The following is a 25,976-nucleotide window of genomic DNA, read 5'->3' on the forward strand; positions in this document are numbered from 1 at the left end:
GAAATTGGCTTGACCAAAGCGTCAACACCAGCGCAGAATTGATTTAAGCCGCATTTCTTGAGAAGCCCCTCCTTTATTTTTTTCAAGAAATAGAGGCGTCGTTCCGGTATCCCATATTGAGGTGCATCAGCAACACTTACCTGTGAATAAAGAGCACTCAATTTTAAGGCAGCATTTTAGGCCGAAGTTAACCTTTACTCTACGCCTTAGAAAGAGATAGGGTAAATGATAGGCATTGAGGTTACCCAACAATGAGCCCGATTGGCTACCCTGCACTTGCGGAAGGGAAAAAGGGGGGGGGGGGGGCAAGATTAACAGAAGAGGAAATCTACTGTGGATATTGCCGATGCAGCAAGATTTCTCTGCTCTATATCACAGTTTGTCACTCAGTCCTTAAGTACTTTGAAAAGAAATGCCCCAAAAAACAATGTGCATTCTTAAAATTCTGTCGCAAACAACGTGGGGTATAGTGACAAGAGCTTCCTCAAACATTTACAAATTCCTAATTGGAACACGCCTAGATTACGGGGCCAAAAGTATCAATTGGCTACTTATAGTGCCTCGATGATGCGGATTGTCCATCACCTAGGCTGACCCGTTGTAAGGGCTCTGAGTGAGACCGGAACATTGGAACCATCTTGATTACCAAACAGAGCTTTGGTTTCTCGGAACTTGCTTATAATAAAGGATATTTTCAACTTTTTGTCACCGCTGTAAGTATCTCATACCAATACTTTTTTTAATTTGCAGCTGTTCTGACGACGCCTGGCGTTGCCAGCGGAACGCGCAGCTCAGGTCGATAGCCGACCAGACGTACAACCTCGACGGTACGTAGGCGATGGTCATTCGCCTTTGCAACAAACATAGGAGAGATGCCCTACGTCCACCGTGGCAGTGGTGCATTTATTGCCCATGAAGACGCGATTAATCAAAGCCGCCAAGTCGGTTTCCGCAGGAGGCGCCTTACCAATCTCCTTAGTAAGAAATTTGTGCAGATGCGTGCAAATTCATGCACAACCTATGTTTGAATGCATTTATTCTCAGATCAGTGAAGTGCAAAGGCACGCTCCCAGGTGATGAAGGCAGAGGCCCAGGCTGTACATTTTACGCAGTCATCAATTCAGGAGCAATGAAAATCGGCGCTTCACCATTGATCTCAATTTTTATTTGTCAAGCAGAATCTGTGTGTTCGTCGTGCTGGCACCATAATTTTTCTCTTAAGCACGTTGAACTTTGTTGACAAAGATATTGCTTAGATACCAACCGTGGTTGCTTTGGTTACTTTGCCATTGCGCGACTTTGTTGAAGGCATGCGGGTCCCAACGATTAGTCTGGAACATTCGATGACTGCTGTATAGAAGCCGACGCGCTCGACCCGCTGGTCAGATTTTCGACGATCGCCGACCGTGTTCGTCGCTATCGTTGTGCTATAAGTGTAGCCTGTTTTTGTGGGCACAGGTTCGCCCAATAAAAGTTAGTTTTGTGTTTCACAGTATTGCTACTGTATTCTTCAACGTCACCAGCACGTGACAGCATCAAGAAATTCCACGACATGAAGACACCACTGCTTCCCACACTAAATACGTTCCTTTATTTTGTAAGATGATTAGCACTGTTTGCTTACTTGAAGCATTTTTAGTTTTCCCAGTACCTGTGCAACCTCCTTCACTGATCTAAGTGATATTAGTTGCGATTTTAGCGGTGCTACTCATACAAGTATAAACGTTCGACAATGAATTTGCCCCAAATATTCCCGTATGCAACAATACTATAGTTCATTAAAATTCAGAGATGCTAAACTGAAATCTTTAGTACAGGAGGTTGGCAAGCGGCTTTTATTTAAATTTTCTTTATGCCATGTGAAGACGCGATTAGCGTTCTTACTAGACTCTCCCCTCTATTTCACATTGTAAATGGACGTGTATTCAGTTTTGCGGTCTGTCCCTACATTGGCTTAATGCTAACTGACCTATCATCGTTGGTCGTCATGAGGAAGCTTCCACCGTAATTATTGCTAAATCTCGTGCTTTTCTTTTTTTTTAATTTCACGCAATTACTGGGAAGTTAAGATGTGTCCCTAGCTACAACATTTGCAAACCTAGCTATACTGTCCCCACTTGTAACGTACATTTATGCTCTCTGTTGCACAGTTTGGTGTCATTGCCTCGCAAATTATCACTTCTTCATTGGTTTCCAAGCTAATATGAGGACTGCAACACAACTCTTACATATGCTGATTGACTAATCTCTTAAATGCAAAGCATTTTTGGTCAAACTTTGCTAATCTGGCAGTGTCTGTCTGTCTGTCTGTCTGCCTCTGTCATTCTCTGTCTGTCTCTGTCTGTCTCTGTCTGTCTCTGTCTGTCTCTGTCTGTCTCTGTCTGTCTCTGTCTGTCTCTGTCTGTCTCTGTCTGTCTCTGTCTGTCTCTGTCTGTCTCTGTCTGTCTGTCTCTGTCTGTCTGTCTCTGTCTCTGTCTGTCTGTCTCTGTCTCTGTCTGTCTGTCTCTGTCTCTGTCTGTCTGTCTGTCTGTCTCTGTCAAACGCCTTGAATGTCTCACGGTAGTTCTGTTAACTTGGTAGGCACAAAAAATGGCATAATATGACTAGAACGCATCAGCAATGATCAATGATGGGGCATAATTCGGATATGTCATGTAGGTCATGAAACAGCCTCCTACATCTTGGTGCTCTCATGGTCGTTTCGTTCACTTGGTATCTGCAACAATTGGCATAGTATGTCAAGACTGCATCGCGAACAGAAATGACAGGTCATAACAGGAAATTCCTGATTTTCGTGTCATGTACGTCATGAATTAGCCACCTACGTCTTGGTATGTACCAAAATTGGTATAGTATAAGAGTGTATGACGCACCTAAAAACTCGGTGCCCTTCCAATCTGTGAAGAATGACCAAGGAGGCTGTGTATGTGGGCCCCTTAATGGCGAACTGTACGCTGCAGCGGGTTGACCCGGCATTGCATTATCTTCGGAATCGTCCCACGTATGGAGAGTCCTAACGCCCGCTTAACCTCCGCTGCGGGTCTTCGGGATTTTTTGTTTCCGTGTGGACCCGATCCTGGGGGAACTAGCGCTTAACAGCACTCCTGTAATTGATTGGTAATGTCAAGAGTGAAATTCATGACATGCGTGTCATGTAGGTCATCAAACATCCGCCTACATCTTAGTACTCTCACAGTCGTTTCATCAACTTCGTAGGCTACGCGCACACGGCTTCGCATAACATCGACTCCCACAGGGCGTGTGATCTGCCAGATTTTAATGTTGTCGTATAGTCTATCCATGGCCTACACAAGGATGTTGGGAATGACAGCCGCTTGAAGCATGAAATACACGTAGCCCGGCAGGGGCGTCCGCGTCAGCAGGCGTTTGGTGTTTTGCGGCACCACGTACCCGAGCACGAGGCTTGGCCCCTCCGGCCTTCTCCTTTCCTCTCTCTTCATCTTTTTCTACGCACAGGCACGCACACACACACACGCACACAATACATGCAGCTCCCGTTTTTGGCAACCTTCAGGAGACGTTGAGCAAAACTCGGGAGCCGTAATCCAGGAAATCAAGACGAGAATGGGAGGTGACTGGGGCGAGAACAAAACGAGAACAAGTGGGCATCGTTGGGAGATCAAAACGAGATCATCCGAGGAACCAGTCAAAATCAAGAAAATGCAGTCTCTTGCCCTGAACTCCCTGTACAGGCCCGCAATACGTAGGCTAGTTACTGCTCGAATAAGTTAGATATATTTCTTCCGATTCCAATGTTAGCGAGCAGAAGGAGTCCCAGGTGAAAGGGGTACACATGCTAGTCTCGAACCACTGGGTGCTATGGGAGGTCGCCCTTCTCAGCCACGACCTCGCCTATCAACTTTGGGGTATCCGGCACGCCGAGGATACCACCCGTGTCAAACGCCTCGGGCCGTCACCTACATTGGGGTGGTTGTAGCTCCACTCCGCAAAATTCGCCAAGCGTTTCGAATAGAGTTTTCAATCACTCACTCCTATTTCTTACTCTTGCCTGCTTACAACATCACTCAACCTGCAATTTCTTGTACGCTGAAGTTTACTTGGTCAGTTCGAATAGCCACGTTGAAAACACAAATACAGCGCCCCATACAATACTCATTTTTTGGCGCTGAAATATGGTTACCAGTGTTTTCAAAGGCAGAGGCGCGTGAGTTACGCGGCGTGGATTTGGCGCCGCCTCCAAGAGATGGCGCGCCGCTGCGTGGCCAGGCTGGCACCGTCGGGCGAGCCGCGCATGGTTATGAGGGTTAAAATGGTTTAGTAAACGTCGTACTGACTTCAACCAGTCTTTCTTTCTGTAAGTCATTTCATACTTGCATGTAATCGAGATTCCAGAAGCACGGGCAATCTTCATTCGTAATGAGCTCATAAAAATACAAATGCTTGTAGCCTGTATTTCCTTAACAACTTCATCTAGAGGAGTCCTCAAATGCGATTCGGATACCGCCTTCTGATATGCGAGTACGTCGTTGACAAATGCATGTATGAATCATAGCAGGTCAACAAATTCTGCAGAGGTTGCACAGGGCACATTTTCCCCGCAGGGGCGTCTGCGTCAGCAGGCGTTTGGTGTGTTGCGACACCACGGACCCGAGCACACGAGGGTCGGACCCTCCCGCGTGTAGCCGTGCGCGGCTTAGCCGTGTCTGGGGAAAGGGGGATCCTGGGGGTTGAGCCGATGCTGGGTGTCTGGACCTTTAAGGCCCCCCGGCGGACGCAACACACCCCTTTGGCCTCTGCTTCACATAGACGGCCCCCCCGGACTGACCCACCCGGGGGAAATCGGTAGTTGCCTTTTCCTGTCTCTCTCTCCCTCCAGCCTTCGTCTTTCTCTCACTTTTCATCTTTCCTGTCTTCTCTTTCCTTCCGCTTACTTCCATATTTTCCAGGCAGCAAGGGTTAACCTTGTGTGATTAACCAACCTAGGTTATTTCATATTTGGTTATAGTGATGACGTACAGCTGGCGTTTACAGGACCTGTTCTTACAGTCTCTGTAGCGTCCCCTTGTAGGACTCCATGGTGGGTGGCTGGCGTTATTGCCGAAAATTCAATTCCTTTATGGCAACATCCTTCCCTCCACTTCCTGATCGCCCTCAGAAAAGAGGGCGCACCGATGATTTATTCCAGTTTTTTGGTCGACAAAAAGAATCCTTCCCTCGTTTTCACGTGATCCACTCTGAAAAACCAGCTAAACAAGTGCGAACAATCTCCCCGTTCCTTGTATGTAAGTCTCTTACCGAAGTTTTTGGTCCAGGATATAAGGTGTCGAGGATGGCTAGCGGAGACCTCCTCCTGGAGCTCCGCGATCAGAAGCAATTTGAAAAACTGCCTCAGCTAGTATCATTTGGGGAGACCCAAGTAGTAGTAACCCCGCACCGCACGATGAATACCTCCCGCGGCGTTGTCTCGGACGATGATTTGCTGGAGCTCTCTGAGACTGAGCTCTTGGAGGGCTTCAGCGAACAGAATGTCATAAATGTCAAAAGGATCAAGATAAGGCGAGACGGTAAAGAAATTCCGACCAAACACCTAATACTCACCTTCAATTCAAGTGTCCCGCCCGAGTCAATCGAGGCCGGGTACATCAAGCTTCGTGTACGCCCGTATGTGCCAAATCCCTTGAGATGTTTCAAATGCCAACGTTTTGGCCACAGCTCGCAGAGCTGCCGAGGCCGCCAAACATGCGCCAAATGCAGTGCCCTTGAACACGCCACTGAAGCTTGTGCAAACACTCTCCACTGTGTAAACTGTGATGGGGAGCACGCCGCGTACTCGCGGTCGTGCCCATCGTGGAAAAAGGAAAAGGAAATTGTAACAATAAAAGTAAAGGAAAATATAAGTTTCAAGGAGGCACGTAGGCGGGTATCGTACCTGCCCAGGAAAACCTTTGCCGATGTGGCGCGTCAGGGGGCAGCGTCACAACGGCCTCCGGCGGCTGTCCGACCCACAGTCAGTGAGTCGCCAGTCACGCCATCTGCCCCCACGGTGGTTGCAGCTAGCGCTGCTCCGCCAACAGAGCAGACGGAGCCATCGACCCCGAAGGTGGGCGCAGCCGAGGCTGCCCCAACCTCCGAGGCCCCCTCCAGCGCTGGCAACGGCCAGCGCAGCCAAATCCCTCAGGGAGCCCCATCGACCTCCGGGCTGGTGGGCGCAGGGATCTTGCCCTCCAAGGCGGGACTCCCTCTGAAAACCTCTCGCTCGCAAGAGCGCTTGTCCGGCGCCTCACACGAGGCAATGGACACTACACCTGTCCCCTTGGCGCACGAAACGCCTAAGGAGCGTCGAGAATCGCTCGAACGCTTCAAAAAGAACAAAACACCTATTACAGGGCCTCGAAAGGGCTCTGTAATATAAGGCATCCACTCCGTTTCCGTAAACACAGCACCAATTTACCTTAAACATGGATACACAAATCATTCAATGGAACATCAGAGGTCTCCTTAGAAACCTTGATGATTTGCAAGAACTCATCCACAAACATAATCCAAAAGTGCTGTGTTTACAGGAAACACACTTAAAATCTAAACACACAAACTTTCACCGTACGTATGTTACGTTTCGCAAAGATCGCGATGATGCCGTCGCATCATCGGGTGGTGTTGCGATTCTTACTCATAGAAGTATTGCGTGTCAACCTCTACAGCTTCAAACGCCCCTTGAAGCAGTGGCGGTTCGAGTTGTCCTACTAAACAAACTCATCACCATTTGCTCCCTTTACATACCCCCGCATTACCAACTGAACAAACATGAATTTCACGCTTTGATCGATCAATTGCCAGAACCTTATGCTCTTGGCGATTTCAATGCGCACAGCTCCCTGTGGGGCGACTCTCGTATAGATGCGCGAGGTCGCCTTGTTGAACAGTTCCTTTTTTCTTCTGGAGCGTGCCTTCTCAATAAGAAAGAACCCACATATTACTCTCTTGCAAACCGATCCTTTTCGTCAATAGATCTTAGTATAGTCTCCCCGTCTGTACTGCCTGAACTTGAAAGGGAAGTTACCGACAACCCTTACGGTAGCGACCACTTCCCTATACTGCTAAGATCATATAAAGAAAACGAATATCCACCATACGCTCCTAGGTGGAAGATTGAGACAGCTGATTGGGAGAAATTTCGATCTCTAACTAGTATCTCATGGGCTGACCTGTCTTCGTTAGGAATTGACGCTGCAGTCGAATTTTTTACAGCATTCATAATAGATGTCGCATTTAAATGCATATCAGAAGTAAAAGGCTTGGCCTGCAAACGACGTGTCCCATGGTGGAACGACGATTGTAGGATCGCTCGTAAAAAACAGAACAGGGCGTGGGGGTTGCTACGCGCTTCTCCCACTGCAGAGAACCTAGTCAACTTTAAAAAAGTAAAATCCGAAGGCAGGCGAACCCGCCGACAGGCCAGACGAGAAAGTTGGCAGATGTTTCTATCGAGTATTAACTCGTTCAGGGATGAGGCGAAAGCTTGGAACAGGGTCAATAGGATAAGAGGGCGACAAGCACATGCACTTCCTTTGGTAAACACAGAAGGCGATACCCTACAAGATCAGGCGGACTCACTTGGGGAGCACTTTGAGAGCGTGTCAAGTGCCAACCATTACTCACAATCCTTTCTCAAATATAAACAAATAGAAGAAAGTAAGCCACTCATGAGAAAATGTCAACGGAATGAACCATACAACTGTCCTTTTAGCATTGCCGAGTTGAGAGCTGCCTTGAGCGCATGCAAGAGCTCTGCACCGGGATCTGACAGAATCATGTATGAAATAATCAAAAACTTACATAAAGACACCCAAGTTACACTAGTCACACTTTTCAACACGATTTGGGCTGCGGGATACTTCCCGACTACATGGAAAGAAGCCATTGTGATCCCGGTTTTTAAACAAGGCAAAGATCCTTCCGCAGTGGCAAGTTACCGCCCGATAGCCCTGACAAGTTGCCTTTGTAAGGTATTTGAAAAAATGGTCAATCGCCGTCTCGTGCATCTCCTAGAGTCCAGTAAAATGCTTGACCCATTTCAATGTGGTTTTCGGGAAGGGCGATCTACAACCGACCATCTTGTGCGCATCGAAGCGAGCATTCGCGATGCCTTCGTGCACAAGCAATCCTTCTTATCTGTATTTCGGGATATGGAAAAAGCGTACGACACAACCTGGCGGTACGGAATCCTTCGCCATCTTTCCGCGCTAGGTATCCGCGGCAATATGCTAAATACTATAGAGAGCTACCTAGAGAACCGTACATTCCGAGTAAAAATAGGTCCTGCACTGTCGCGTACATTTGAACAGGAAACTGGGGTACCCCAGGGTGGCGTACTCAGCTGCATGCTCTTTGTCGTAAAGATGAACGCGCTTCGTGCATCTTTACCACCAGCTATTTTCTATTCCGTCTACGTAGACGATATACAAATAGGTTTTAAATCCTGCAACCTCACAGTCTGCGAGAGACAGGTACAGCATGGTTTGAACAAGGTGTCACAGTGGGCAGAGAAAAATGGATTTAAAATCAATCCTCACAAGAGTTCTTGTGTTCTGTATACAAGAAAGAGAGGCCTGGTTCCGGATCCTTGCTTAGAACTGTGTGGACAACAGATACCTGTTAACAAAGAACACAAATTTCTAGGTGTTATACTTGACAATAGACTCACTTTCATCCCACACATAAAATATCTTAAAGAAAAATGTCTGAAAACAATGAACCTCTTGAAACTTCTATCGCAAACTACGTGGGGTAGTGACAGGACGTGCCTAATGAATCTCTATAAGAGCCTGATTCGGTCACGATTAGATTATGGTGCCGTGATCTACCATTCTGCCGCCCCGAGCGCGCTAAAGATGCTAGATCCGGTCCACCATCTAGGAATCCGCTTAGCCACGGGCGCTTTCAGAACGAGTCCCATACAAAGTTTATATGCAGAATCGAATGAGTGGTCACTTCATATCCAGAGAACATACATCAGCCAAACATACTTTTTGAAAGTCCACTCTAATCCTCAACATCCGTGTTATAATACCGTTAACGAGATGACATACGCTACACTCTTTCGCAATCGTCCCTCCGTAAGACAGCCTTTCTCGCTGCGTGTGAGGGAGCTTAGTGAAGAAATGCAAGTTCCACTCCTCGAGCTTCGCCAAATGCATCCAGCCAAGCTGCTACCTCCTTGGGAGTGGCAGCTGATACAATGCGACACATCTTTCGTTCAAGTTACAAAGCACGCTTCAGACATTGAAATCCAAATGCATTTCCGGGAACTCCAACACAAACACTCCTGCACGGAGTTCTACACAGACGCATCGAAGTCGCACGACGGGGTGTCCTATGCAGCCGTCGGTCCATCCTTCTCGGAATCCGGCGTACTGCATCCGGAAACTAGTATCTTTACGGCTGAAGCCTACGCAATATTATCGACCGTGAAGCATATAAGGAAATCAAAACTCAAAAGATCAGTTATATATACAGACTCCCTAAGTGTCGTGAAGTCTTTGATATCGTTCTGTAAGCACAAAAATCCTGTTCTAATTGAACTCTATTCCGTGTTATGTAAGGCATATGTATCTAACCAGCATGTGATTATTTGCTGGCTGCCTGGCCATAGGGGCATCCAAGGTAACGTTCTAGTGGACCAGATGGCCACATCAATTTCATTGAATGCAGTTAATCCTACTGCTTCAGTCCCTGTCACAGACCTGAAGCATCTGTTAAGAAGGAAACTACGAAACCACTGGCAACGCATGTGGGACGAAGAAATAAATAATAAACTGCATGTAATAAAGCCACAATTAGGTTTCTGGCCTCCTGTAACAAAATCCCGCCGGATAGATGTCCTCTTCTGCCGTCTAAGAATAGGACACACTTTTGGAACACATAACTTTTTACTCACGGGAAACGAGCCTCCAACCTGTGGTAGATGCAGGGAGAGGCTGACCGTCCTCCCCGTTCTACTGGAGTGTCGGGAAGCCGAATCTGAAAGAAGGAAACATTTTCTCTTAGCATACCGGCAGCACATCCCCCTTCATCCTGTTATGTTACTTGGTCCAGAACCACTCTTTGACACCAATGCAGTCTTAAGTTACCTGAAAGATGTTGTATTGCATGTTGTTAGCCCCACATGTTCGTAGCGTCTCCTCTCTTCAGAGGATGGCGCTGTGATAGTTCTCTCGTATAGCACGTGCCTCTAGACCCTTATGTTTCAAGGGCTCCGGCGAGGCAACAGTGCTCCAGCTATTTTTACCATCTCATATATTTTCAATTCTATGTCATTCTTTTACGATGGATTTTAATGTTCATAGTATTCGTCATTAGTCATCGCCATAATTTTATATCACGTAGATTTTATGCACTTTACAGCAACTATTTTTAGGCCACTTTACAGCCAAGTCACATCCCCATAAATACATCGTCAACATCACCACTTGTCATGGCGCTCTTTGGCCACACCTGGCCCTTGCGCCATTAAACACCACATATCATCATCATCATCAGGGCACATTTTTTCTTTGCCTTCGTCTACAACGGGCTATGTCGGCTGCTCGTAATACATGAACAAGAGCAAGAACATTGTGAAGCATCTGATGCGCCTATTATTTGATGATGCAGCAAATATAGTGGGTGAAGGTTAGCGCGAAGGAACGGACATGTTCATTTTAGCTCCGAACAATATCTTGTTCTGCCCGAGGTTTGTAATGGAGCGTAATAATCTTCCGAAGAGGCCAACATTGCAGAATCTTGCGTGGACAGCTCCCTTATGCCCACGAAGCCTTGCATGCATTCAATACCGAGTTTCATAAAGAAAATTACACCGCATATGCAAACACTGCAATAGGATTCTTCTACCACTAAATGCTTTTGGCTTGACGATAAAAAAAAGTCCTTTCTTATGATTTGGCCTAGCAGAGCTGGGAATTCACACTTTTTATGTTCTTTGATAACATACAGGTGTCTATTCCAGCAGTAGCCCTAGTCACCTGCACCTGGGACCCGCAAGCAGCATCGATCACAAAAAGCCCAGCACAAGCCGCGCTGGAATGGTGGAGGCATCTGCAAGTTTACAATACGGAGATAGGTAAGGCGACATTAAGAAAAGTTTCATTGCTAAAAACTCGGAGACTACAGGGAATGCTTACCGGAGTTCAATTGTGCCTGCCCCCTCTAAATGTTCAAAGGGAGCGCTAGCTCTGATGTCTGAAACAGGAACTGCATCAGCAGTTTTGAGCATTCGGCAGGCGGAGCTGGCGTTAACATACTTCCTTGTTGCGAGAGAACGACTCGACACGGACAGAGCACAAAGCAATGGGTTTCCTACAGTATACTTGAGAGTACTCGGACACATCAATCGTTGAGCCCTCATCGGAATGATGGCAAGTACATAAATTTGTCTGATTATTCACACGTTGTTGTGGAGCCGTTTATTAAGCTTTGTCTGCCTTCATTATCGTAAATTTCAGAGCAATTTATGCACTTCGAAGTGAGGAATACGGTGCAAATACGCACAATCGGTACTAATGGAAGCCACTGAGCTTGTCGAGGTGGCCAAATCGAAATGCGCCAAGCGTCTCAAGGCACTGGCTTGCCCGCAACAATTATATAAATGCGTTTCACATTGCTTGTCGAAACATGCGTCCGTGGCGTAATGGTTTCAATATTGCACCCATGTGCTTAGATATCCTGTGTTCCAATCCTGCCGTCAGAGACAATTGTAATATTATTTATTCAATTATTCATTACGCAGGACAATGTTGAAAATGTTGAAAAACCAGTTTACAAAGTCAGTATGCCGTTCGAAGCCAGAAGGGGGAAGTTAAGGAAATTCCATGTACATCCCATAATTCCCATGCTACCGTAGAAAATAGCACCAGAGTTATTGGTTACTGGTTATTGTATGAAACTGTCATAAAGCAGGGGAACAGCAAAGGGCGCCATCATGAAGCCATAAAAACTCGGCCGATGTTCCATGCTGCTAACACGCTGCAATATGCGGCACAGTTGAAGGCTCGTAGCCTGTTTGCTTACTCCAGTTACGGAATTCATATGGATAGTGAGGAGCAAGATGTTAATTTAAATGAAGGCTCATAAAATGAAACAGTGTATCTAAGTTTACCGAGGGAATGTAGCGTGTGCTCAAAAAAAGAAACTTGCGCTAGAGCGACAAAACCGGCGGTCGCAGGTTGGCCGGAACGCCTGAGAAATGGCTCTTCTTCGTTTCCCTGATAGTTAGATTTGTGTGCGTGTCCACCATGAACAATCGCTAAATGAAAGGCGTCACTGTTTCGTTGGGCGAGCTTTGAGTTCATAGGCCGAACATATCCCACAATGTCTCGACAGTTTCAGGGGACCAATAAATCGTTTGTTAGGTTCTGGGCTACTTGCTGCTTGCGTGGAGTATTACCCGGCTTCCCTTTTTTTAACGTCATTGTGTGCCCATTGCGTCAGTTCTCTTACCGTATTCAAAGTGTGTTGTGACCCCTCAGAAAAGGCACCTGAATTAACACGACTGTCGGATGTACATAACTCAGTCTATACCCTCGGTCCCGCATCCAAGTGTATTCAGTGTATTCATAAGAGCGCCTGCTTAGGCGACTCTTGGCACACCCATAAGTTCTGTATATTGACTTTTTTACCCGAAGACACACCTCAGTATGAGCTTAAGAAAGAGCGCGATCTTGCAAAACTGAAGCTATGCAGGTTCCGACTATATTACCTAGAAGAGACAGTGGTGCTGCACTGTTTTGTTGAATGCATTGTAATGCGCGATGGGGTCACTTTGGATCGGCATCTTTCTCGCAGAGCCAGGACAGTTTCAATGCCGGCCTGGCAAGCGAAGCAAAATGACGGTTAAAATCTTTTCCTAAATCAGTACGTGACGAGCTGCTTTTTCTTTATTGCTACATACGCAAAAATATTACTCAATCAGGAGGACATGTGCTTTTATGTCCAAATATGCGAAACCACAGAGTGTCTGCAGGTCGCTCAAGTTTGAGAACAGATTTCCGTAAGCATTGCAACAGTTTGCCAGCATATGTTATGTACTGTAGGTGAGATAACTTCATCGAAAGATATACTGCCGGTGAATAAAAACATCTTACGAATGTTTCATTTGAAGAAATCTATATCAAGGCAGCCACAAACATGTTTCAGGTTATGCAACGTTCTAGATAACGCCGTGGACCTCTATAATATCCCGACATTCCATAGGCATCACGATGTCCGACAGAAACCTCGCATACACAGTGTCGCCAGATGTCCTTCTAGGTAATATTGCGAGAAAATTTATGATAGGGACTATCGAGGCCTGCTCGTAGTCATCACCAAGACCCTTATGTCCTAAGTATGACGACACATGTGTAGCCCAGGCAGACTACTGGAAGTCCCGTGAACAACTGCAGGTGGGAGGGCGACCAAGAGGCGGCGAACAGAGAAATCCTTGGTACACACCGGCTTCCCGCTCATGCATGGTTGTAGGTGGCCTGATCAGTGCTTCGGAAATCACTTGTAATAGGGAGTGGCGTCAAGGAACGTTCACTTTGGGACAAGCACCTGTAGCCTTCTTCGCAACTCTTTATTCAAATATACAGTGTTTGCAATACCATTATACTGACTTTGTTTATTGATCTTATACCTTGGTATAGATGTAGTAGCTTGGCCCTTTGTCTTGCCAAATAACATTTTTGTTCAAATTGATCTCGTAGCTGGCAGTATATTGTATAAGATCAATGTATCTGTGTAGGTTATGGTTGCAGGGCGCAAATGTTTCAAGAAGGGGACTTGTGCTCATGAGTTGCATCAACTTGCCGAAATGTTGGCCTCGGAAACAACCTTTGTTACGCCACTGTTAATCACCTCAGGCCTTATTGTTCGTTTGTTTTCTGTTCTAGAAATCCTCAGACCACGCGGGTTCACCAAAGCAACACGCAGTACTACCCGACTGCAGGCACATCCACCATCCAGGGTACGCGTGGGAAGGTTTTTAGACGTTCGTCTACCACGCCTCATCTTGCTGGTGATTGAGGAAGCTGATGTCTGGTATCGCACACGATACATTTAAACAGCATTTCCGCTTGCTCTCAGATGCACAGTTCTGCGCATGTAAATCTGAGCAGAATATTCTAAATTGAACTGTCGTTCCATGAAATAAGGTTCCCCTGTGACAAGATTGAATAGACTATTTGCTGCGTTGGTCAAGCTGCACGCACGTGTGCGATTCTGTTCTAATCTCTAGGATAGTTTGTAGATTATACTTGAGCAATTCCTGATGCCCATTTACTAGACTTATGGTAGCTATATGTGCATTTATAATGTTTAGCGTTCCCAAATAAAGAGGCGGAATACAACATGCGCTATAAGACGCTACCTGGCCATGTGAGATAGGTTTGTCGCAACTACGAGACAGGTTGTCCCGGTTTGCTGTTCAACATATGTCCACGTCACGACGAATGAATACAGTGGTGACGCTGCTCAACCCTTGCATTAGTAGCAATGCTTGTTTTTGGAGCTCTCTATTAAAGTGCATAATCGCATGATGAATTCAACTCGGCTGCGCATCTAGTTGTTACCTTAGACTTGACGAAAAAAAAAGTTCTACGAAATAGTCGTAACAATTGGATGGAATGTAGAAATGCCAGACGCCGACGAAGACAACTGTGCATTATTGTATAACAATTTCGACAATTTCTTCTACAGATAAAAAAAAGGCTTTAAAAGCCTCAGGCTACGCTGGATCCGTCCTCGACATGACCACGTGTCCGAAGCCAAGCTCAATTTCTTGAAGGAATGAATTGTTGTGCCCACGCGTAAACCATAGATGCACGGGAAAACTATGCCGGTTTCTGAGTATGAAAGCTTTGCAGTTTACAAAAGAAATTTGCTTTTTTACCAACATGTCTGATGAGGACAACTCTTTCTTGGCCTGGTGGATGACAATTTTCTCTTTCATGAACCCCTCCTTGCATTTCGAGATAAACACATAGGCAAAAGATGGAGAGCTTATGTTCGGGTTCGCCTAAGCCAAAGCCGTTGATCTTACAAAAAGCTTTCCCATTTAGTGAGATAAACTAAAGATAAGCAGCCAATACGAGTGCAGTAAATTACTATAAAACCCTGCGGTTTTCTTGTGGTTAAATTTTTTAATAACGGTAGAACACTAGTTTGTAGCCATTGGTCTATACATGCACGTTCAATCTTATTGTGTGATAAGCCAAAGCGATGGTTAACGCCTAGTAGCCTATAGCGGAGATAATGCATTATCCAAACACAAGAAGCTAGCAAACCAAAGTCAGGCTTTGTAAGATCAACCATGCTCTAGTCTAGGCATCAAAGGCCAAGGAATAAAACAATGAATAACTCCCAATGCGCATACTTGTCTTTTTCGTAGCGCAACGTTGGGCCTTCCAGCTTTTGTTGCTTGCATTTAGAGATGCATTACAGGCGGAAGCACTGCTGTTAAGATTTATAAGCATAAAGACTCTTACGAAAACTTATTGGTCCCCTCGCGTTCCTAGCAGGGAATGTGACACAGTGTGGATCCAACACCTCTGATTTCAGGGTATACACACAACAGAGAAACCGTAAGCACCAGTTTCACACTTCCAGTCTACAGCAGCAGCGGCGGTGGCAAATACGCAGTGGCCAGTACAAGCCACGCGGGCACGGAGGAAGCATCGGGCATTCTGGGAAATGATGCTAGGTGAGCCAAACTTCTGTAGGAATTCCCTTCAATAGAGCAACTAATTTAGACGTCATGGAACGCCGTATATGGCACAGTTATGCTTGAATTGACGAATTTGTGCGATGGATTGAAGTTCTCATGCCTGAAGCTCCGAGTATCAGCTCTTTTCACAATATGGTGCTGGCTTTAACCGGAAGCTTTATTTGGGGATCTGCTACCTAGGGCGTAAATGCGAGAGGGTGAATAGTCTTGCTCCGCAACCACCGCAACAACATTGGTAAACCTTGTGCCGTCTTAAAAAATATGCTAATATTGAAATATAAAGGAATTTTATTTTCGATTTGTTAAGAAAATCGAAACTCAAGTATGGAAATTACAACTTAATCAAGCTTCAAAAAATGAAATGATGATTTAAACCACCCTAATATCACATCTAAAGTGCCTAAAATTGATGTATTACACAGCACTCAAAAACTATTTTATGAGTAGATATCTTGGAAATTCTCGCATAAATGCTAACTATTTTACGCGTCTATGTTAGGATTGGTCATTTCAGATTTTTTTGAAGTTGGAAACCAAAACAGAAATTTTTATTCAGGCAATTCTTGGAATTTACCTGCGTCTATTTAATGCAACATCTTTCAACGAAATTCACACGGAAGATAATAAAAAACATTGTTCCTTTGCCTTGACGGGTTTTCATTATTCATTTGCCCACGAAGCTCGAACCTAATAAGGACATAAGCCAGTCTAGAGGCCGGCAAAGCTGGCATGATTTACAATTAAAACTAGAAGAGTTGAGCAGCACCATAAAATTCCATTAGCCATGTGAACAATAGCCTTAAATATAGGTATAGAAATGGCCCATTACCCACACAATAGCAAACAATGTTCACCTAAAGCTTAGCGCAGATATTTCAAAAGAGCAAGAGACAGTAAAGCATACGTGCACAAAGCGCGCATGAATCTGCTCCCGAGCAACACGCCTGCAACACGCAAGCAAACGTCTCCCTCTGAAAGGGCACTTATCTTCATGAGTTCCGCCCCCTTGTCGAAATGTTGACTTCTGCTAAAATCTTCAGCTACCTTTGTTTACCATCGCAGGCCGCACTGTTCATGTGCGTATCTTTCTTGCATTTTAGAATTCCTGACGCCACCGGCGCTGAGCCATGGAGTATGCAGTACTACGCGGCTTCTGGCACAACTACAGTCTCCGGTAGGTGTGGGAAGACTTTCAGCCGCTGGTATTCAACGCCTCACCTTGCACATGACTCAGCAATCTATCTACAGTCGCATACGACACATTTCTAGAACATCGCCGCTGGTTCACGGGTGCGCGGTTCTGCACCTGTCAATCTGTGCTCTACATTCTGCATAGTTTCTAGTACAAGAAATGTAACTCCTGCCGCGTGAAGTTAGGCTCACGGTTGAGATGATCTGATGGGTGAATTGCTGAGGCGATAACACTACTCGCGTGTGTACGGTACTGTACTCCTGCTGAGGACAGTACCAGTAAGCCAGTAATTAAAAGAGTAAGCAGGGATTCCCAGTTTGCTATCTTGTCGACGTCACCAAAAAACAGCAGCAAGGCTCCTTCAGCTTTGCCATTAGAAGAAACGTTTTTTTCTAGGGGCGGCTTATTGTTGATTGAACTGTTTAACTGCATGATGAATTAAACTGTGCTGCGCTTCTTGTCCTTACCTAGGACTTCCCAGCAGTGCTACAATATAGTCTCATATATTACCGAAAGTGCACGCGGAGGAGCCCGAGGCAATCTTCTTTCCTCCTCGTCCTATGTTCCTTCATATGCTTTATGTCACTTTATTCGAACAAATGAATGAATGAACGAACCTGCATGTTCCCAAGCACTCTGAAATTTGTCTTCCGGGTCCTTAACAACAGCGGAGTGCTGCAACGCTAGAAATCCACGAAGAGCGCTTTGTACAGTTGAAGCACGGAACACATCGACGGTCTCCATGTTTTCCATCCATTGCTTTTAAATGGTGACATAGGTTTCATGGTGGTGTCCACAAGAGGTCGCGGTCAACGATGATTTCCAAACATTGATGGGTTCTCTTGTGCATGATAGGCTGGCCATTAGTAGCCACCGGGTATCCGGCCATTCATTTTCGCATTAAGGTGACTAATGCGCTTTCTGCTGTTAAGATGCCGAGGCGCTGCCTCTTAACATAGGCATACATCAGCGTTGCAGCCTTTTGTAATCTTGCGTGAACCTGCGGAGCAGCTATTTCTGAAGCCAAGATGCAAATGTCGTCTGCATAAATTGATATTCTGACCGAGTATGGCAGGGATTCCGCTAGCCAAATCAGAGCTATGTCGAACAATATGTGGTGTAGTGGCCGGTAATTTCACCATCCTCGGTGAATACAAAAAAAAAATGCTCATTCGGGTCAGGTTGCTCCCAATTCAGCTAATAGCGTGACCTCCGATTTGAAGGGACACGAGCGCGTGAACGATGGCTTCACGTGAAACGTTGCCATACGCGCCAGTCACGTCTTACGATAGCGCTAAGGAGAGGCATTTGGGTGTATGCTGTTGTTGGATACGCAAAATCAATGACGTTGTCGACCGACGAAAGGCCACGTTAAAAGCGGGTCATCGCGTCTGCATAAACATTGCAATGCTCAAAAAACAACTCGAGGCGCGTGGGGACCATCTTCTCAGTTAACTTGCCAACAAAGCTGCCGAGAGCAAGAGGCAGATATGATTTGAGTTCAAGGGGCCTCTTTCGGTCACTCCAAGGAACGTTGGGATGACCCAGCAGGACCTCTCGCTCTTGATGTTCAAGAAGGCGTACAGCAGCGTGCACTATATTATCTAGTCAAGGGCGAAGAGGAACGCCTGCAAACGGCTAGAGCAGCCTCCAATTCTTCCATGTAGAAAGGTTCGTCCGTTGCCGAAGCTCTCGTGAAGGGAACTTCGTACAATTAAAGATCCTTTCCTAACACTCTGTCACCTGAAATTGTCTCACAAAATTCTTCTCCGACATTGACTTCTCGACAGCCTTGGTGGAGAGCCTCTGCCTTAAAGTGGTTGCGTTGCCGAGCAGAAACGCGTACGTCCTGGAGATTAAGCCTTACGCAAGACAGTACTTTGCGGGGGTCCAACTAGTTACAGAATGAGTTCCATTGTTCGTTGTACATTCGGTCCATGTGGCAATGTATTTTCTTCTGCGTCCGCCTGGCCTCCCTCGGGTACAGCATCGACTTGGTGCGTCTATATCTGTTCTCTGCATGTCGACGTACTACACGAAACCTACGCTCGAAATGAGATCTAACGAATACATTGCTGCGCCAAAAGGAAAATAAAGACTTAGGAGGGAGAGTAAGAAGCGACAAGTCGAGTGCTGAGAGTAGTGATAGCGGTCGAGAGTAGTTTCTTACTCTCCCTCCAAAGTCTTTATGTTCCTTTTGGCGCAGCAATGTATTCGTTAGATCTCAACCAACTCGCCCAGCAACAAGTTCTGCTGGAAATAAGCCATCGCGGGACCGAAGTGAGATACAGCCAGCTTCTGTACGACGACCCTCTCAAGAATGTCGGGCTGCCGTCTTTCAAGAGGGAGAAGTCATGGCCCAAAGCAAAAGGTACAAGAGTCCTGGCTCCTAAATTCTTAGAAAGACAGAGAGAGAGAGAAAGAAAGCAAGGATAGCAAAGGCACGCAGGTCAACCAGACGAGCTTCCGGTTTGCTACACTACACTCTGTGTAATGAAAAAAGGGGGAAGGGAAAGACTAAACGAGGAGAAAAAATGCCCCTTCATAGTAGGAGCGGCGTAGCTGTTGAAGCAATCGAAATTTACGGGCACCTGTAAGAAATCGACTTAAGGTTCAAACAAGCGACGAATCGCCTCCAAATGGTCTCTCCATTCATTGAAGTGCACAGTAGCAGGAACTTTTGTTGTGCGTGCATATTTCTTTCGTAAAGTGCTGAAAGCGTGCTTCAGTGACCCATCCTACTCTTTAAGTTCAACCGATAAAGAAAAGGCCTAATAAACATACACGTCTGGTGTATAACCAGCACAGACGATGCAATAAACTGCCTTATTCGCTTAAGCGCACTCTTCAATTTTAATGCGTAAGCATTCCCTGTAGAGTACCCTTGCAAAATCGGTAATTAACACGAAGAGTCTTTTGTCTCCAAAAACCTTTTGTCTGCAAAATAAATGCATAATTGGTGAAGTTAACACATCCTACTGTTAAAATTGGGTAAATGTAAATGATTGGTCCCTTTAGAATAGATAAAGAAGCAATGGAAAACGACAAAAAATGAGGAAACCCGTTATTGTCGGCCCCTTGAAAGCTTACTTTTGCGCATTAGAGATGCGCATGCAAAGAAGCCTGCTTTGGGGTGCGGAGTATGAATAATCATAGAATGGCTGCTTGGGAAATGCGATAATAGTGTAATTTTAGATGATTTTTGGCAGCCTAAAAAATTTTCCTCCTCTGAAATTTGTCTGCGTCATGCCTTAAAGAATAACCAGCTTGGAAGGCCTGTATCTCAGAAATGCCAAGGATGTCTTCACATTTCATCCCACAAAGATAAGCGCAATGACGGAATTCTCGTTTCTGAGACTTCAGACCATGTAGCGTGAGGCTAACCAGTGCATAGCGGCGGCCAAAGCAAAAGGTTAGTTGTCGCTGGTTTCCTCCAACATCGAATTTCGTAGTGCTCACTCTACAGACATGTATCTATCCAAGTAACCAACAAAATATTGGCTATTTCCGAAATGTGGCTTGCTGAACCAGTTCCACTCCGAGAGTTTCATTATGTAGCATGATGCGGCCTATGCAGGACACGGATGATAAAGAACACAACATGCTACCGAAACCCTGAGAATTGTCTACTAATGAGCAAGCATTTTTAGACATCAGAAAAGCGGTCGGTAGGTAGACATGCATAAGGTACGATAAGCAAGTAAACAATAGCGAACTAACAGCAGAGCCAAAGAACGGCTAGCCATTATGAAACAATAGTCAGAATTTCTGCAGCATTCTTTAAATTCCATATTTCATGATAGTGCGTGCAACAGAATTTTTTCGGACTCGCGATGCAGGCAGCACGGCATTTTTTTAGAAGATCACCGTTCCATGTAGCGAGTGTCAAAAAAGTTTACGACAGTGATGCCATCCCCTGGAAAGAACTCCAAATGGGCCGCAGGGTCCCGGACCTGGCATCTGTTCTCCATTCGCATCTCATGACATGCCTGAACCAAGAATCGGTGCATCCACGTGTCAGGCATCAAGTAGAAGCGATAGAACACCGATGAAAGCCACGTAGGCTACACGGCTATAGCCGGGCGCGAACCACCTTCCAATATTTCCACAAAAAAAATGCACTCAAGCAGTCGATGGTCACCACGTGTTCCCAGAATCAACAGACAAAAAAAACACGCCCGCTGTCCACGCAAGAAGGGTGGAAGAGCTCGTCAACACCAACATCGAGAAAGCACGACCTCCCTACCCTCGACCGCAGCGCCCCTTCACAGACGGGGGACAAGCTGCGTCCGCTTTACGAGACAGAGTTCTGGAAATGAAATTGTTTCATATATATATATATATATATAGATATATTCCAGAATTGCTTAACGTGGACCAATTTTTCCCTGGAAGCGTTTGTAAGAGCGTATGCTGTGGATAAGCAATTACAGCTTTGACGACACCAGCCCCTAATATACAGGCTGAGCCTTACAAACTGTGTCCGAGGATGGGCTTAGAAGGCAGACCAGTAGCTTAGTAAAACTCTGAATAACTTAGGCAAGGTACGTGGAGATTCGGATTTGAGAACTTCCAGCGTGATTTCGCCGCTCTAAATGTCTTCGTTATGGCTTCACCAAGTAAATTGTACGTTGATGCCATTGTACAGCAGAGGCTCGACTAATAGTACGCCCCTGTTTGTTCAGCAATATATCCAGACAGCTTCTTTAATTTCGCCACTTTTTGTTCGGCTTTTAAGGGCAACGAAATATTCGTGCAGAATTGTGCAAGTTGCTCGCACGTTTTCATTCTGCTACTGCAGTTTGTCTTAGAAGTGTTTAATTGCATGATAATATAATTGTGAGCACAAAATATAGTGATAATTAAATTGTAAGTGAAACTGCGTACATTTTCTCGATGATACATTTTGGAGTGGCTGTCATGCCAGTAACATCAGAATCCTAGAAAAAGATCGAAAGTCACTTAGGAATGCGAAAACCCAATGACTTCATGGATGTACACTTGCGATTATCACGTGACCGTGATACGTCATACATTGTCACGTGTCCTTCACAATTCTACCTTCATCTGCCGTTTTCCACCTTGCTACAGTTTGTACGAACTTTAACCGAATTTATTCCACCCTAATTCACATTCATCATCAGCCTGGTTATGCCCACTGCAGGGTAAAGGCCTCTCCCATACTTCTCCAACTACCCCTATTCACATAATTTACCCACAATTCCTCATATTTAGGGTTGTTCTATTTACTACCTTCTGTATCACTACTGACGTCATACAAGACGCTGATGACGTCACATTTTATTGCTTTAATATACATACTTTGAAGGCCTAGTAGACACAGCAGAAAGAAGGGGTGAAAGTATACAAGATTTGCAGTGCAGGGCAAGAATAGAAAATTTACCTGTAATACAATTTGAACAGAGATGTCGAATTAGTGCTGTCACAAACAGACTGTGGATGCGGGAAGGCGGTTCCATTCAGTGGCTGTTCTTGGCAAAATGGAAGAATAGCGCATCAATTTTATGTTGATGGTCGATGCGAGACGACATATAACTTGGTACGGTAAAATACTTTCTTTAAGAGAAGGGTTAAAGTACCATATTCTATGAAAAATACACAGACGAAGGTACGTACGACGTAACCAAAGGTAAGGTTGACCTAGTCTTCTTTTCATGGACGTGACGCTAAAATGACGTGAATAATATGAGAGAATAAAAGGGCGGCGCGGTTCTGAATGCTTTCTGAATGTTTCAAGGGAAATGACAAGATTGGCATGAGCAGGGTCCCGTATGGATTGTTGTTGCGGAGAACGCCATCTTTCCTACCTGAAAGGCCATAAAATGCTTTATCATTAAAAATGCAATACCTACACTCATTGCTCAATGCGTGTACGTGTACACGTTGCTTAGATTTATGCATCAATGCGTTCAACACCCTTTAGTCGTCGATTTCACACCCTTCTAGCAAAGTCGCGCCTTATGTGTAGTATAGACCCTTGTGATAGGGTGTTTTGACAAAAAAGGGTGCTAAAAAGGTGTGAACATGGGTGTAAATACAGAAAGCACCTCTCTTACCACCCATAAGGGTGTAAAAATGTTTAATGTGTAACAGTACTTTGTGGAGGCAAACCACCTTTTTCGCGACCTGCGACAGATGCGAGTTGCGTAGACTCGAGCTTGCGCGAGTCTGCAAGTGCACGCATGCTCTAGATTTAAGAGTTGTCTTCTAAAAGAGTTGAAACAGAATGCCCAGAATTTAGAAACTCTGCTTCGGAAACAAATATCGCATTTGTGTAAACTGATTCCGTTAGGATATCTAAAGCTGCCGATTTCGACCTAAGAATTTACAATACGCGAAAAGTACAAAAATATTTAGGAGCGGTTGGCAATGTATCACGAAATGTGGTTTCTAGAATTGTAATATTGTTTTTATTCCTCTATAAAGATCTGTGAACTTGATATTGTTTCTTTAGAAAACTGTTCCCATCCAATATTTTTCATAAAGACGTTCAGAGCCTGAACAAAAATATTCAGTCATAACATTTTATTATTTTCTTTCGCATTCAATAGGCGCCATCAAATTTGGTGCAGGGATGACCGAGAGAAACGACATCTATTTTTTCCCGTATTTAGACAGGAACATGCGTGCTGCAGGTTCGTTTAGCGCACTACTACATCAGAGGCTTTACAATACCGAGAACGCGTCCTTTTTTGTTTAAGACAAGTTGGCTGTCTGCGAAAGCATGCTCATTGAATTGATCACATCATCCATTGCCACCTTGGTGAAGCATGGAATGCGCCTTTTACAGGAAATTAAAAGCACCAATAAGACTCTTGTACCGCACCAAGAAATTGCGACCTGTCGTCTTTCGCTTAAAACACGGTCGTGTTGTAATCTCCTGTACTTACAGCGTACTTAGCTTTAGAAAAATTCACCATTCCACGGATCTGATCGTGACTGTCTCTTTATTTACTACGAAGTTCTTGCTCGCACTCAATGCAGAATTTCGGAAAATAAGCACCACACACAGCGACACTGCAGCCATGTTTCCCTACCAAGAAATTTCAACTAAAACGTTTTGCATGCCACCATTTCTCAGCACGAAATTGTCATACTCTACGAATGACCTGTCCAGAGCGGTGAGTAAACATCTCTGCTGCTTTTCCGGGCCACACAGATGCCACTGACAGCGGAAGCATCAGTCACCCACCCATGGTGTCCAGCACCAGCGCCGATCCCGCCACGCCTATTACAAGCCATGCTGGCTTGGAGAAAGCATCGTTTATCCCGGAAGAAACCGACAGGTCAGCCCACATTTGGAAATGTTCATTTTAAAGGGAAGATGAAAGCTTTTCCCGAAAAAATGAGTGAAGAGCAGTACGCCGTGGTTTTCAACCCTCTGAATTCGAATATCGCATCGAAATTGAGCGAAAGAAAGCGCAAACATATTTTATTTTGACGAAAAGTGCCGCAGCAGACACGCCCAGCTCACGCGCCTCGTTTCCGCCTGTGATTGGTCGGGCGCCTCGTGACGTGAACAATGGTGTTCGTCCGGACCGACTGCTGCCGCTACGCACGAAGCACGGTGCAAAGTAGTTTGGTGATGTTTTGCTGAGGCGGTCATGGAACTTTTCGAGAGCTTGCGCTTCTCTGAGAAATTCGGCGTAAAGTCCAAACTCTACGAGAGTGATCTTTCGCGCGACGGTGACGGGCGATGGCTTCGAGCGACAAAACGGGCCATCGCTTGAACAAATCGGTCGGTGTTGTCGCTCGATCGCTCATTTCTAGCAATCTGGAACTCGTCGCTCGTAGCCCGGGAATGCTATGAGCGACTAGCCAATTGTGCGAAGCCGAAACTGGATGTACCTAACTCAAATACTACTGTTTGTCGCACGGAACGAGCAAACTATTGAATTTTACACGTGCAAAAATAAGAACCTAGTGCAAGACCTTCAGAAATATTTTGTGCTCCTTCTTCAGTAAAATACATCAACTTAATTTGATAAAGCATGCGTCGCGCTATAGTTTCGGCGCGTATATTGCTGCCCCCATACTGGGAAGTCGTCGCTCAAAGCCGTCGCTCGCGTGGAGTTCGGCTTGCAGACGACGAGCGAACGCGACAGCCATCACCTCGCTTGTAGCGCTGTCGCTGTCGCGTGCAAGGTCATTTGTAAGGGGTTTATACTTGTACATACTACATGTACGAGCCGATTGCCAAGAGCCAGCCTCTCCAAGAAGCAAAAAATGCTGGTGCAAGCACTGCTTTCCACGCGAACGAAGGCGAAGTGTTAGCATCTCCTTGTGTTGGAAATGTTCTTTGGCGGGTATGTTTTTTGCTAAGCTACATTCAGCGTTCCAGTGAGTACGTTTCCGGGCAAACAACTGTAGTGTTACGTTCCTGCATACCTCCTCGTAGAACGTAAGCGGTGATGCGATCTTTAGCATTTGTGCGCTGCCCCGAAGCTGTCGGCAATCTACAGAGACGGTTTAAACGCGGGAAAAGCTTACCGGCTGTTGTAGCACGTGTAGCATAGCACCTTCATCAGCGCGCCATCCGCACGCTACTCGTAACTGGCGAATTCGGTCGGCTACGTGAGATGGACGGTTTCTTATGTGTGCGAGAGACGGCGGGGGGGGGGGGGGGGGCGCAGCGTCTTGGCATGAGCAGGCTTTCCAACACATGCAAACTTTACGCTTGCACTGCGTTGTGATAGCTGCATGCAGGCTGTTTCACAACACACGTGCGAATAGAAAATTCGCGGCCCTTGGCGATGAAACCTGCGTCAAGGGTGGGCGATAAACATGCACCTTCCGTTCAGCGTGCTAACTATATTTTTTAGGAGAACCCAAAGCACGCATTATTGGTAAACTCCGGAAGTAATCGTCACGGAAGTGGTTAGAGCACAACACTGTTGTTCTTGAGCGCGTGAAGTTGTTTCGCTTCACAGCAGCCTCCCACTTAGCTGAAAGCTTCTTGTCTTGGAGGAACTAATGAAACATCGGAACATCGTCGCGGCCGCTGGTGTTCGTGCAAGCGTA

At 45.7% G+C, this 25,976-nt stretch overlaps 1 protein-coding gene across 1 annotated transcript in view; it reads left to right on the plus strand.

Moving 5' to 3' along the window:
* LOC129381422 (uncharacterized) overlaps positions 1 to 25,976 on the plus strand; it is a 44,895-nt gene that overhangs the window by 16,398 nt on the left and 2,521 nt on the right. Inside the window, exons 4-9 of the mRNA XM_055064281.2 lie at positions 751 to 827; positions 10,975 to 11,101; positions 13,911 to 13,984; positions 15,577 to 15,718; positions 16,843 to 16,916; positions 24,115 to 24,241. Coding sequence (XP_054920256.1) covers positions 751 to 827; positions 10,975 to 11,101; positions 13,911 to 13,984; positions 15,577 to 15,718; positions 16,843 to 16,916; positions 24,115 to 24,241 — 621 coding nt within the window. The remainder of the gene's footprint in view (positions 1 to 750; positions 828 to 10,974; positions 11,102 to 13,910; positions 13,985 to 15,576; positions 15,719 to 16,842; positions 16,917 to 24,114; positions 24,242 to 25,976) is intronic.

Source organism: Dermacentor andersoni, unplaced genomic scaffold, assembly GCF_023375885.2.
Source record: "Dermacentor andersoni unplaced genomic scaffold, qqDerAnde1_hic_scaffold ctg00000033.1, whole genome shotgun sequence".
Taxonomy (NCBI): Eukaryota; Metazoa; Arthropoda; class Arachnida; order Ixodida; family Ixodidae; genus Dermacentor; species Dermacentor andersoni.